At 42.1% G+C, this 12,012-nt stretch overlaps 1 protein-coding gene across 3 annotated transcripts in view; it reads right to left on the minus strand.

Annotated features, from left to right (window-relative positions):
• LOC307253387 (TOX high mobility group box family member 2-like) overlaps positions 1 to 10,366 on the minus strand; it is a 72,193-nt gene extending 61,827 nt beyond the window's left edge. For all 3 annotated transcript variants that reach the window (XM_080031412.1, XM_080031411.1, XM_080031410.1), the window contains exon 1: positions 9,842 to 10,366. In XM_080031412.1, the coding sequence (XP_079887538.1) occupies positions 9,842 to 9,946 (105 nt within the window). In that variant the 5' untranslated portion in view covers positions 9,947 to 10,366. The remainder of the gene's footprint in view (positions 1 to 9,841) is intronic.
• Between the last annotated feature and the right edge of the window lie 1,646 nt (positions 10,367 to 12,012).

Consider the following 12,012-nt stretch of genomic DNA (forward strand, 5'->3'; position numbering starts at 1 on the left):
CATGTGCGTAAAAGTGAGCGAGTGTATAAGACCCTACTTGTGTGTTTGTGTGAGTGTTACGGCAGGGTTCAAAATGATAGTTTAAAACTCCTGCTGTTGTAATAAGCCAAATTTGGATTTTTTGTGTTGGCCCAACAGTACATAATTGAATTTCTTGTGGTTGAAGAGAATACTGTCAATAATATTGGAATTATTGCAACATGAGCTGGATTAAAGGAGGCAATCTAGATACTGAAAATGAAAGCAAACACGTTATACTGCAACCTGAGTGAGAGCGAGAGCCATTTCTTTAAAGCGCGGGCTTTAAAACTCTGTTGAGCATGACGACAAATTCAAATTGAGCACGTTGCGTATTATAATGAGGAGACTTCACAGTGATCGGCTACACTGACTGACAGCCCTTGCAGCCAATCAAGCCAACAGACACAGTAAACTATACAGTAGATGTCAAAATTCTCCCGACCTCAAACTGATACGAGTTGAGACCTGGCCTCGTGAGTCCAATTTATCAGCTGCTTAACAACTTCACTGCTGTTTTCCTGCTTGTTTTTTTTGTCTCTGGTTCCCTACACACCGATGCCCGCGTAAAAAAAAACACCTACATGCAGATTGAGATGACTAGAAACTGGTAGCTATTACCTACCTCAACTCTTAAAAGCCTCTGGTGCTGCCAATAATCACAAAGACACTTGAACGCTGTGAATATAGCTCAGTTTTGCATTTTGATAAATCTTTATGCAAATGTGTTGCCTGATGGTATACAATATTTTTTGAAAGCTTGCGTCCCACATGGCAGCAACATGAATACATATCCAAAGGAAGTATTTTGCTTTCATCTACTTTGTGTCTGAATAAATGATCATTCATGAGACCTCCTCTGTGGCGGAGGTTGATGAGGGTAATGAGTTAAATTCCACACTTAAACCGCATATTACAGAAGTACTGTTTATTAGTGTTGGCTGGTGTCTATGGCTATGCAGTTATTAGCATGTGTCCTCATAATGATAATATTCAAAAAAAGTTTACTAATACACTTTCTTCAATGATTCATATAGCGCACACTGTAGGTTTTAAGAGTAGTCACTGAGAGACAGTGTAGATACATGCGTACTGTTTCTATATGGCTGGCCTCATAATGGCTTTGAGGTCTTCTTTTATGTAAAGGGGAATTTTAGCTCAAACCACCAGGCGGGGCAACAATTCTAGAGGAAACACTGCATGCATTCAACTTGTTGAGTTACAGTCTGAACCTGCCTTTCATCCAGCGTTCGCACTTGGTACAGTTTCTTGTGTATATGGCGGGAGCGATCTGATGCTTTTGCTCCAAAACTGTACCTGATTGTGTCATTATTTTTGTTATTATGGAATGTAGACAGTTTGATGCAGTTGGTGTCATAATCCCAGTAATTATATAATACTATGTAGCTGCTTAGTTACTGCTTTACACATGGTGATAGCCAAATCTAGATACAGAAACACGGGGAAACATTTCTTGGTTTATAACAATGGAAAAATTGGGGACAATGAGCGATGAAAGACGCTGTTGTTTTTTTAGAACAAGTCACCGTGTCAGTTGAGAATTTCCCTTTGTGTGTGTCTCTGTGTTTGGGGGATGTTGCATGAATGGGCAGTCAGCATTTAGGGTTCAAAAGAAAACAGCAGCCTGAGCTCCTGCCTGTGTGAAAACCAAGGCTACGGTGCTCTGTATCAAGTGCCATTGTTTTGGTAATAGTAAACCTAGGGCACTTGCCAGGAGGCATTAGTCATTCATCTAACAAGTTCCACAAAGCAAACCACAAAGTGCTCCACTGTCGACTTCCTCTTATTGAATTCTGAGCACATAAGCACATTTCCAAGTATCTTACAACAAGGATTTCTGACGACTAGCTACCTGAAACATGGCTGACATGTTTGTTTATTTGTGCATTTTCCTGACAGGGAGCCAGCTCATTTGGAAGCATGTAGGATTTTTTGTGAGTGAGGGAGAAAAGAAGGGAGGTGGCGGGCGAGAGACAGATAGGAAGGGGATTAGGGCGGAGTGCAATTTTTCAGCGGGCCAGGCATACGACATGATCTCTAATTACCCACAAAGCACTGTGTAACCCGAGCCACAGATTAGGCTGCATTATCAAGCTTAATAAAACATGACCATCTCTAAGTTTCACTCGCCTTCCCTGCCCTGCTGCCACAAACATTTCTTCCTGCTTATGACAAGTGCCATTGCTGAAGTTACTGGTCTAACTGGACCTGTTGCCACATAATCTAAACATTAATGAAATAATAAATGGACATGGATTCAGTTGCCAGATAAATAAAGTAGAGTAATAAGGAACATTATTTCCCTCCCTGGAGTATATCGCAGCATAATATAAAAATACTCAATAAAGCGCAAGTAACATTGCACCACTGTATAATATATGGCAATATAACACTGACAAGGGTTATGCTCCTGAATGATCATACTTTTTCTGTTGATAATTTTCTTTTGATAAGTGAAGTACATTTAACCTACTTTACTTCTACAACATGGTGCACTGCTAAGTTTACTCGCGTAAGAGATCTGAATACTTCCATCACTGTTAATGTGCCAGCAACCAACACAGAAGCAAGCATATGCAAACACATGCACATTTGCTTGCCTTGGTTCACGTGGGTTGTGCCAGTAAGTGCTGCTTTAGGCTATGTTTTTTTTTCACTACTGTCTACTGTGTTATTAACAATTCTATAAAAAGATCTGCTCAAGTTTCCCTTTCCTGTGTGTTAACAACCCTATAGAGCTGCTATGAAGTTGTTAAAGCCTAGTTAAGAGAAAGACAGCGTTCTCGACAGCACAACACCATTGACTGTACATCATAATTTCCCAAAATCCTACTTTTCTTTCCTCTGTTTGTTTTTCTTCGCGACATCACTCATCAACATGGCTCATGGCCAGCTTGAGACTAAATAGGTCGACAACACAAAGACAGGGCCTCTTTCTCTAGCTTTCCCTCCCTTCTCTCAACCCACAAGTCTCCTCTAACCTCTCTACCACCCCCCTTTTCTTTCACGACATCTATCTCTGTTCTTTTTTGTCTATCCATAACTCTCTGGAGCAACTTTTACAATTCTCCCCGTTTTAGGCGATTCCCATGTCTGAAACTGAAAGCATGGTATTGCCCCAGTACTTCTGTCACACTCGCCCTGCCCCATTGTAAAGCATCATGGAGCTCATCATTAGCTCTCAAAGAGGAAGAATGAGCCACAGTTTGATTACCTCGGTGGCTCTGTGGGCTCCCACAGTCTCTGCCGACTAAATTGGACCCAGTCGATTACGGTCTTGCACAGGCAATTATATCTGCCTGCTAAATATGTCACACATAATAAACACATGCTCCTGACAGACAAGGGACACGGCGAGACAGTCATAGCTGGGGAAACATGGAAGAAGGCAAATTTAGGATCATATGGATTTATCAACCCATGTCTTCCTCAAGTGGAAACCTTTCGCAGTCTAAATCAATGAAAGACACCAGTGTGCTCAGGTTAGAAGTCAATGATCTGCAAGTGAAAAGCAACCTGAAAAACTATTGGGATCGCTAATTCATCTCCCAAAATCATGAGTCTGATTCAAGCAGGTGCGGCCCAGACTGTTGAAAAATACATACATATTTACAATACATATGTTCAAACTTTTTACTCAGGGAGCTTTCAAATCATTCCACCTTATACTGTATTTCATTTTTGGTCTGGGCTTGAACCATTAATTGAACTTTCATATGGCTACTGTCCCTTCTGGCCGCAGTGCAAACATGGCGCTGACACCGGGCCGATAATATTTGTAAAGGATATTCAGGGAAAACAAGGGAGAGAGAGAGCCTTAAATCCCTGGCAAGGAGCTTATACCATGGCCCATGGTGTTTGCACAGGACATACCTCAGGAAGCTGAGACAACTGGGAATGTTTGTCCAGCTTCCAGCCTCTTCCATGCATACATACATACACTACATACATACGGCACATACGTACAGTACGTGCATATATGCAGTGCATAGTATGTTCACAGATACATTGAAATTGAAAATTTCAGTTCATTGACTTTGACACCAACAGTATGTACATGCAACCATGTGTACACAGATGTATAAATACATCCCCTATGGAAAGAGTGGCTCTTAGCCTATTTGTCTGCATTTGTTTACCTTCAGCAGAGGAACACTAGGTTGGCTTGATGTACAATATCTTTGGCATATTGTAGCTTTACCTCTGGGGGTTTCCTTTTGTCTTCTATTGCTTAACAGAATAAAATAGTAGTAACTTTGGGAGGGAGGGAGGGATGGATGGATGGATGGATGGATGGATAGACAGACAGACAGACAGACAGACAGACAGACAGACAGACAGACAGATAGATAGATAGATAGATAGATAGATAGATAGATAGATAGATAGATAGATAGATGGATAGATAGATAGATAGATAGATAGATAGATAGATAGATAGATAGATAGATAGATAGATAGATAGATAGATAGATAGATAGATAGATAGATAGATAGATAGATAGATAGATAGATAGATAGATAGATAGATAGATAGATAGATAGATAGATAGATAGATCATTTGACTGATGTGCTGGATGATTTTCACATCAATTTCACCACATTGCTGTACACGTTGTTCCTTTGCAGCCATTAATAAACATTATCAAAATTTAACCAAAGACCCAGGGGCCCACACTGCAGCAGGTGCTGGCTCTCTTCCTTTTTTCTTCCTTTCTTCTTATTCTGCTGTGAGTCTGAGAATGCCATGGCACTGCCCCATGGGAAGACCCGGGCTGACTAATGTAAGCACACTACAGTGGGGCGGCTGGTCTTAATTACGCTAACAGACGCTGAGGGGGACGCACTGGTACCCACCAACGAGCTAGTAGCTAAGCACTGCCAAGGCCAATAATTAGCACATGGGTACCCCCCCGCCCCCCTACCCGCACCACTATAACACATACACACACACACACACACACACACACACACACACACACACACACACACACACACACACACTGCCTTCTCAAAACCTACATCATACACAAACGCTGCATTTAAAGGCCAAACCAAGAGAGACAAGGCATTTAAATGGTGAATATGCTATGCATGATACCAGATGTGGTATTATAACATAACATGTTTAATTTCCTTTCATCAATATTTATATCTCTCAATATCTAGCAGAACTAATATTAAAAAACCCCACACCCCAAAAAAGTCACTAGAAAAAAAAAACAGATGTAGACATCTTGTAGTTGCTAGGGACTATTCACAAAGCTGAGTTAAAAAAAAATCTACATATAAGACAAGAAATGTCTGTGCTATATGCAGGTTTCTGTGAATGTCAAAGGCAATTTCAGTTTTATTGAAACAAATTCGAATGGTTATGGAATCCCTATTAAAAAAATCTCCTCCGTGTGTAGGGAGAATATGATTTAGTGGCTGTTTTTGCCCCTGCTAGCTGTGTGTCACCGGCCCTTACTGTGGTATGCATGGCCTTCCTCTGCACAGGGCTATGAAAGCAATTGTGATTGTGATTCCGTAGTCAGCAAAACGCTTGAATGGCCCCGAGTTAGCATGCGCAGGCACACACACACACACACAGAGACACACACACACACACACACACACACGCACGCACTCACACACACACACACACACACTGTCCCCATACTGGGCCACTGATTACTGCAGCCCATTTGACTCTCACTCATCCTTTGATTCTCCCTTTCTGCCCCTCTGTCACATACCACAGAGTTTGTCATTAGCTAATAGCAACAACACCACTCCACATGGACCTACAGTACAGGGACTACTTCATTTGTCAGCCATGTTTAAGTACTCAAGGTATTAAAAATAACCCTTGTACATTTAGCTAAAGCTAACAATTAATATGACTGTGTTGAGTCGAGGTCTCGTTTCGCTTTCAGGATGATCAGTTGATGGAAACTGAACCTATATGTTAATGCAAAATAATCAAACCTTTGCACAGCATACACAAGGCAGTGCTGAAATAAAAAAATAAAAGTCAGATAAGGCATTCAAATGGAACGCATCATTCCCCAGCTTATCTGAGGCAGAGGAGACCACCAACTAACAAAGCCAGCTCTTCTGTCATGCTCTATCTAAGCAGATATCAGTTGTTGAGAGGATATATGAGCTGGGTGGGGCCTGGATGCATAAACACAGGGTCGGGGCTCTCTCTCTCTCTCTCTCTCTCTCTCTCTCTCTCTCTCTCTCTCTCTCTGTGCTCTATATGCTATTGCTTTACTGGAGGCAGCAACCCACCTCAGCAGCAGCAGTCGGCACTGTTTGATTAAGGTATTCAAATAAAGGAGCAGACACTGTGTTCCCATTTCATAGAGAAAACTAAATGCGCCTTTGCCACAGAGCAATTACAGTTGCACATGTCGTACCTTTACGCTTTCAATACTTTCTGCAACGCATACAGTGAAAACAAGTACAGTATGCACAGTACATATGAGTAATATGGGTAACACGCAGCACGTACATGAGCAGACAGCTCTTAAACATGGCACAGTTTTGTTTTGCCATCAGTTGCTATAATGGTATTGTTCTGTGTCATTTCTGGGTTTGGCTGTGGGAGAGACGCACAGCAATAAGAGACGATCACACTCACAGTGAAATGAAGTGAGTATTGAAAGTATTGAAGACATCTTCAGGGTTATTTATGGATCTCTCTGAATCATCTCATTCTGCACTTGCAATACCTCCTCTTCTTGCTCTGTGAGTATTTTTCTTTGCATTCTTCACTTCTGATTTACAGTACTGAACTTTCAGTCTATGTCTTAGCACAAACCGAGTTGCCCCTGCTGACCGCTTCATGTTATTTAGTGACCAGTTGCTGACAAAATCTTGGCTACCAAATCTGGGAAAGAGGTTCACATTTCCACCTTGCGAGACATTTTTGTTGATCGTGGAACAACGCCGCCAAAAGAGCGGAAATTATTCACACAGAAGCACGGAAGCACCCTGTGTGTGTGTGTGTGTGTGTGTGTGTGTGTGTGTGTGTGTGTGTGTGTGTGTGTGTGTGTGTGTGTGTGTGTGTGTGTGTGTGTGTGTGTGTGTGTGTGTGTGGGAGAGAAAGTCTGAGAACCTGAAAGCTGGAAGTCACATAAACTTGCTAATTACTTAAACAAGACTGGTGTCCACACACAGCATCCAGATTGAGTCGGCAGCACGCAAGACAAGCTTGCAAACAAACACACTATAAAGCTAAAACACCAGCCACATGCTCATTTTATCCAATTAAGCCTGCGTGTGACTCCGATTAACACTGTAAATTTCACAGTGCAAAAAAAGGAGTGATGTTTTCTCAGGCTGTAAATTGCTTCTTTCTCTTTTTCCAAACAGGGCTCCTGGAGTAATGGTGCTAAATCTCAAATCGGTTGCCAAATTGCAACCATTTTACCACAAGCTTTCTGTGTATTCAAATTGTTTTGACTCTCTTCCAATTATATTAACCCTGAAGATTATTCTCGAGTTCAAGCCAACAAATCCACCAATATGAAAATGAATGTGCAAAGCAAGTCCATAAAAACAATTGACCTTAGTGCTATAATTAGCCTTTTGCCTCTCAGAAAGAGACCTGGGCAGAAGTTGAAATTGGCCGAACCAGAGCCTGTCAGAGGTGATTAGCAGCAGGCACATCTGATCCGTAGATACAGTACCTACATAACAAATCAGACGTCTCTTTAATGCCACGGCGGGTTTTGACAAGCGTTTGAGGAGAGGAACTTGACCTGGTGCACTGTGTGTTAACAGGACACCGAATGATCCCTCGCTGCTGCTGCCGGCCTCATTTGCATTGTGGGAAAGTAGTTAGTGTTACACATGTGATGATGGCGAATTATACCTTCCTTTGTGGAAAGAACACCCCCCTGCTCCCCCACGCACCCACTCCCACCCCAAACTCCCTCAAGCAGAGGAAGTGGAGGGGATTTCAATAATTCAAATGAACACTTGTAATTTTGAGGGTGGGGGGAGGGGGGCGACACACTTTTGCAGCAGTGACAGTTAGTTGGTGTCACTTTTCCCCCCTGTGGAAGCAAAGCACTTTGTATCATCTCATATCTGGTGGCTTTTTTGTTTTCCAGGATTCATGCAGTGTGTGGATATCAGCATATTCTCTGGATTATCCGCATGGAGGATGATCTTAATTCGTTTGACCTACAAAAAAAAAAGATCGCCTTTGCGGAGGAGACAGTTATATGAGCCCATTTGTGTGTGTGTCACAGGTGCAAAGCGGCCTTATCAGTAAATGTTTTATATGGACCCTATTTCCTCCCTGAACGAATGGAGGGGGTCACTCAATAAAACCATGTCCTGATTGCTTTTTCTTCTGCTTTTCTCACTGAAGGAGAGTTGTTTTGCCAAAACTGAGCAAAGATTCTTGTCGCACCTTTTTCTTTCTTTTTTTTAAGACTGCATGTTTGTGTGTTTTCAGTTGATTAACTGGAATGTTCCGTTCACTTAGATTTTCCATTGCCCACACAGTGGAAAACAAACATCCCCAGCTGTGTTATTTGTATCTTTCCCCCTCAGTGTCATACCTGAAAGACATCTTTAACTCAAAGAGCGAGCCAAAGAATTCCAAAAGCATCTTAATCTCGTGAGACATCATCCACAGCAGCAGGTTACAGCACCCAGAGCCTTTTGATTTTTATTATTCCAACCACGGTAAGTGACAATTACAAAGTCTTATTTTGTGATAGTGGATGGCTGAGATAGTACGGGACTGTTAATTTAAAAGGTTTCAAATAGTGCTTTGACACACTTAAATATTGTTTATAAAGGACATGCATTGTGTTTCTGGTACTTGTTAGTACTTTTTTCAGTGAGTTTATCTTACTTTGGCTGTTTTCTATCTCTTTTTTTCCCATCCATCCATCCATCCATCCATCCTTCTTTTCTTTAACAGGATTACTTTGGGTTGTTTTCCGCAGTAAGATTATGATTATTTTCCCCCCCTCTGTTGGAAAATGTCAAACTACAAAATATTCATAATGTTGTTTTAAATGCCACCTGCGCACTTGCAATGGAGTCAGCGCAGGTCACACAAGCCAAAAGCCGCGGAGTGTCAAAGCTGCGAGAGAGAGATAGAGAGAGCGAGAGAGAGAAAAAGAGTGCTACTTGTACCAGCCAGACTCTGTGGTTCTCCCCTTACACAGTAATTAACAGTACATTACTGGCACACATCCATTTAATCGTTGAACTCCCAGTGGAAAACCATGTAAGCTATAAGAAATCATAGGGAGGCAAGATAATGTTGGAGCAGAGAGCAGACAGAGTGAGTGGGGCAGTATGGATTCTATACAGCCCCGGCTGGTATTCCACATCGGGTGGGACACTTAATGCCAGCTTTGTGCAAAACACAACTGCACAAGCTCACCGGGAAAATAACATATAATAGACACGTTGGCTAGAAGTCAGGGGGTGGGGAGTTGCATTACACAGTTTATTTCAATAGTATAATAGCGTGATTGCAGGTTTTAGTCTAAAGTTTAGCAGTAACTACAAATTGTGTGTCCTGTTCCAGAGACTAAATTAAAACCAGCCCATTCAAACTCGGGTCACTTTACTTTGCTGACACTTGACATTTATTTTTTTAAGGAGAGTGTGGCTAGTGTGTTAGGAGCAAGAGAGCGCCCGTGGACAATACGCGTCCAAAGCATGCGTTTTGGAGTTGCATTTAATGTTGCAGTCTGTGTCGGCTCATATAAAGAGAGAAAGAGGGAGACAGGTGAGGCATTTGGTATTTCAGCGCACGGGGACACACGGTTGGTTCTTTACCTTGTTCGAGTGGTAATAGTCCAACGAGCTCAGGCAACTTGGATCAGTAGGTAGGGAGCATGAACCCACATTAGCCGGGGGCGCAGGATAAAATCTCACGTCCATCTCAGGATGTGCGAGACTGAAGGCATGAAATCACTTTCAGCGTCTTTTCTGACTCTCTATTGTCTCAGCAAGCACAACGCCAAAAGCAGGAGAGAAGAAAAAAAGAAGATGAAAGAAAAAGAAGTCGGGGAGTTTTACTCGGTAAACTCTTCCCTCACATCCGTTCGCGGCCGAACTTCGGCACCAACTCTGGTGATGCGCACAGACAGTCCTCTTCAGAGCCCCGCACCAGGACCCAACACTCACTCACTCAAAACGGAGAGTACAAATTTCAGTGATACACACGTGTTGGCAAAACTATCCCGTTGTTTTCGAACAATTAAAAAAATGAAAACCTCCAACTTAAATTCCGCCTTTAAAAAATATATATTGTCTTCTTTTTTTTAGGCTAAACCGCAGCCCGTGAATATGCAGCCTCTGTTTCTTTCCCCACTGCTCTCAGGACTCCATACAGGCTTTGTTATGGAGGTGCATATTCTTGCATTGGTTCCAGTACAGAAGTGGTTGGACTTCCCTCTGCCATGCGACCTCTGCCGATAATAAACGGGAAAGAGGAACGAAGGGAGAAGGGGGAGGGGAGATTGGTGGCTGCCTTGGCAACCGCTCTCCTTTCTGCAACTGCGCGCCTCTGATTAGCTGGAAATGTAGTAGTGTGCACGGCTGTGCATCATAAAGCGCACTCTGCTTCCATCAGTGTGCTTCATAAAGGCTTCCATTTGGGTTATTGTGCCAAGGCGAATGGGAGGAGGTTTTTTCGCAGTTTGGTAATAGTTTCTGTGTAGTTAGACCAAGTTTTGATGTATTTTTATTTTTCAGTTGCAAGCCTAACATGTAGTGTTTAAAGCGTCACTTGATTATTCAAAAACAATCCCAGAGAATTATTCACTTGGTATTGGCCTTTGTACTCTGCTCATTTTACCTTAATGCCTATAAGTTAAAAGAAAAGGAACAAAGAAGATATTAATATTTAAAAAGGTCAACCGTTTAATATAGATTAATCTAAACTAGTAGACTTTTGCTTTTTTTAATTTATTTCATTTAAATCATAATACAGTTGTTTAAACTCCAGTTGTGCTTCCATTTTAGTTTTTTTAGTTGTATTGATATAAACTTGCAAAACAAAATCAGAAAATATAAAAATTAAAGACACTACAATGCAGAGGGGCACATGTCCAGCCTTGAGCACTTTCAGAAGTGTGTAGAATACAGTATGCTCAGGGTGGAACATGCTGAGGTTTAATCTTGTATTGCCATACAGCTGCAAATGTGTGCGAAGAGAAGCTGGGGCTGCGAGAGCTGCCTCTGACAGCTCACTGAATGTGATGGATAGCACACCCTTGCCCTGTGATGTGCATGCACATTTGATGTTGAAATGGCCTATCCATGGGACCATTGTCTTTCAATCATGTCAAGGCAAAGTACAGAACAGAGCACATTTTCTGCTGCCTGGCGTTATTACTATGCCACAGTTTACAGCACACTCCACACACCCTGCCTGAGCAGAAATGTTTTTTTTAATTCTCTTCATTCGTTTCTGTTTAAATATAATTAATTTGACCTGTTTTGAGGATGCACCAGCATTAAGACAGTGATAATGTATCCCAATGTATTGCTCCTTAGCAGTATTGCAGACAGGCTTTCATTAGATGAACCTGAAGTGAATAAAGGAGCATGTAACATTGAGAAGGGTACCATTGTTTTTACACAAACCATGACAGCAGCATCTGCCCACTCTTGTGTTCCCCAACCTTCAGAAATGTAAAAAGCTACTCATTACTTCAGCAGGTCTAGTATTATGATGCAGTGCAACCTCTTTATTTTAACAGTGTGGGCCTGGGTTGGTAGGCACAGCACTGCCACTGTCCCCAGCCCGGCACACAGAGGGTTAACCACATGGCCCGGTGCCATGGCTTCATGGGAATGGAATGTGGAGTGCTGTGTGTGCAGGGCTCTTTTCCCAGCATCCCTCACTGCCCAGGCGCATGCTAATGATCAGTATTATTGAAGCACAATTGATGGGCTAGCAACCAAACAAGAGAAACTAATTACTACTAAGGCTTTATTGT

This window comes from Ammodytes marinus (assembly GCF_949987685.1).
Source record: "Ammodytes marinus genome assembly, chromosome: 7".
Lineage (NCBI taxonomy): Eukaryota > Metazoa > Chordata > Actinopteri > Uranoscopiformes > Ammodytidae > Ammodytes > Ammodytes marinus.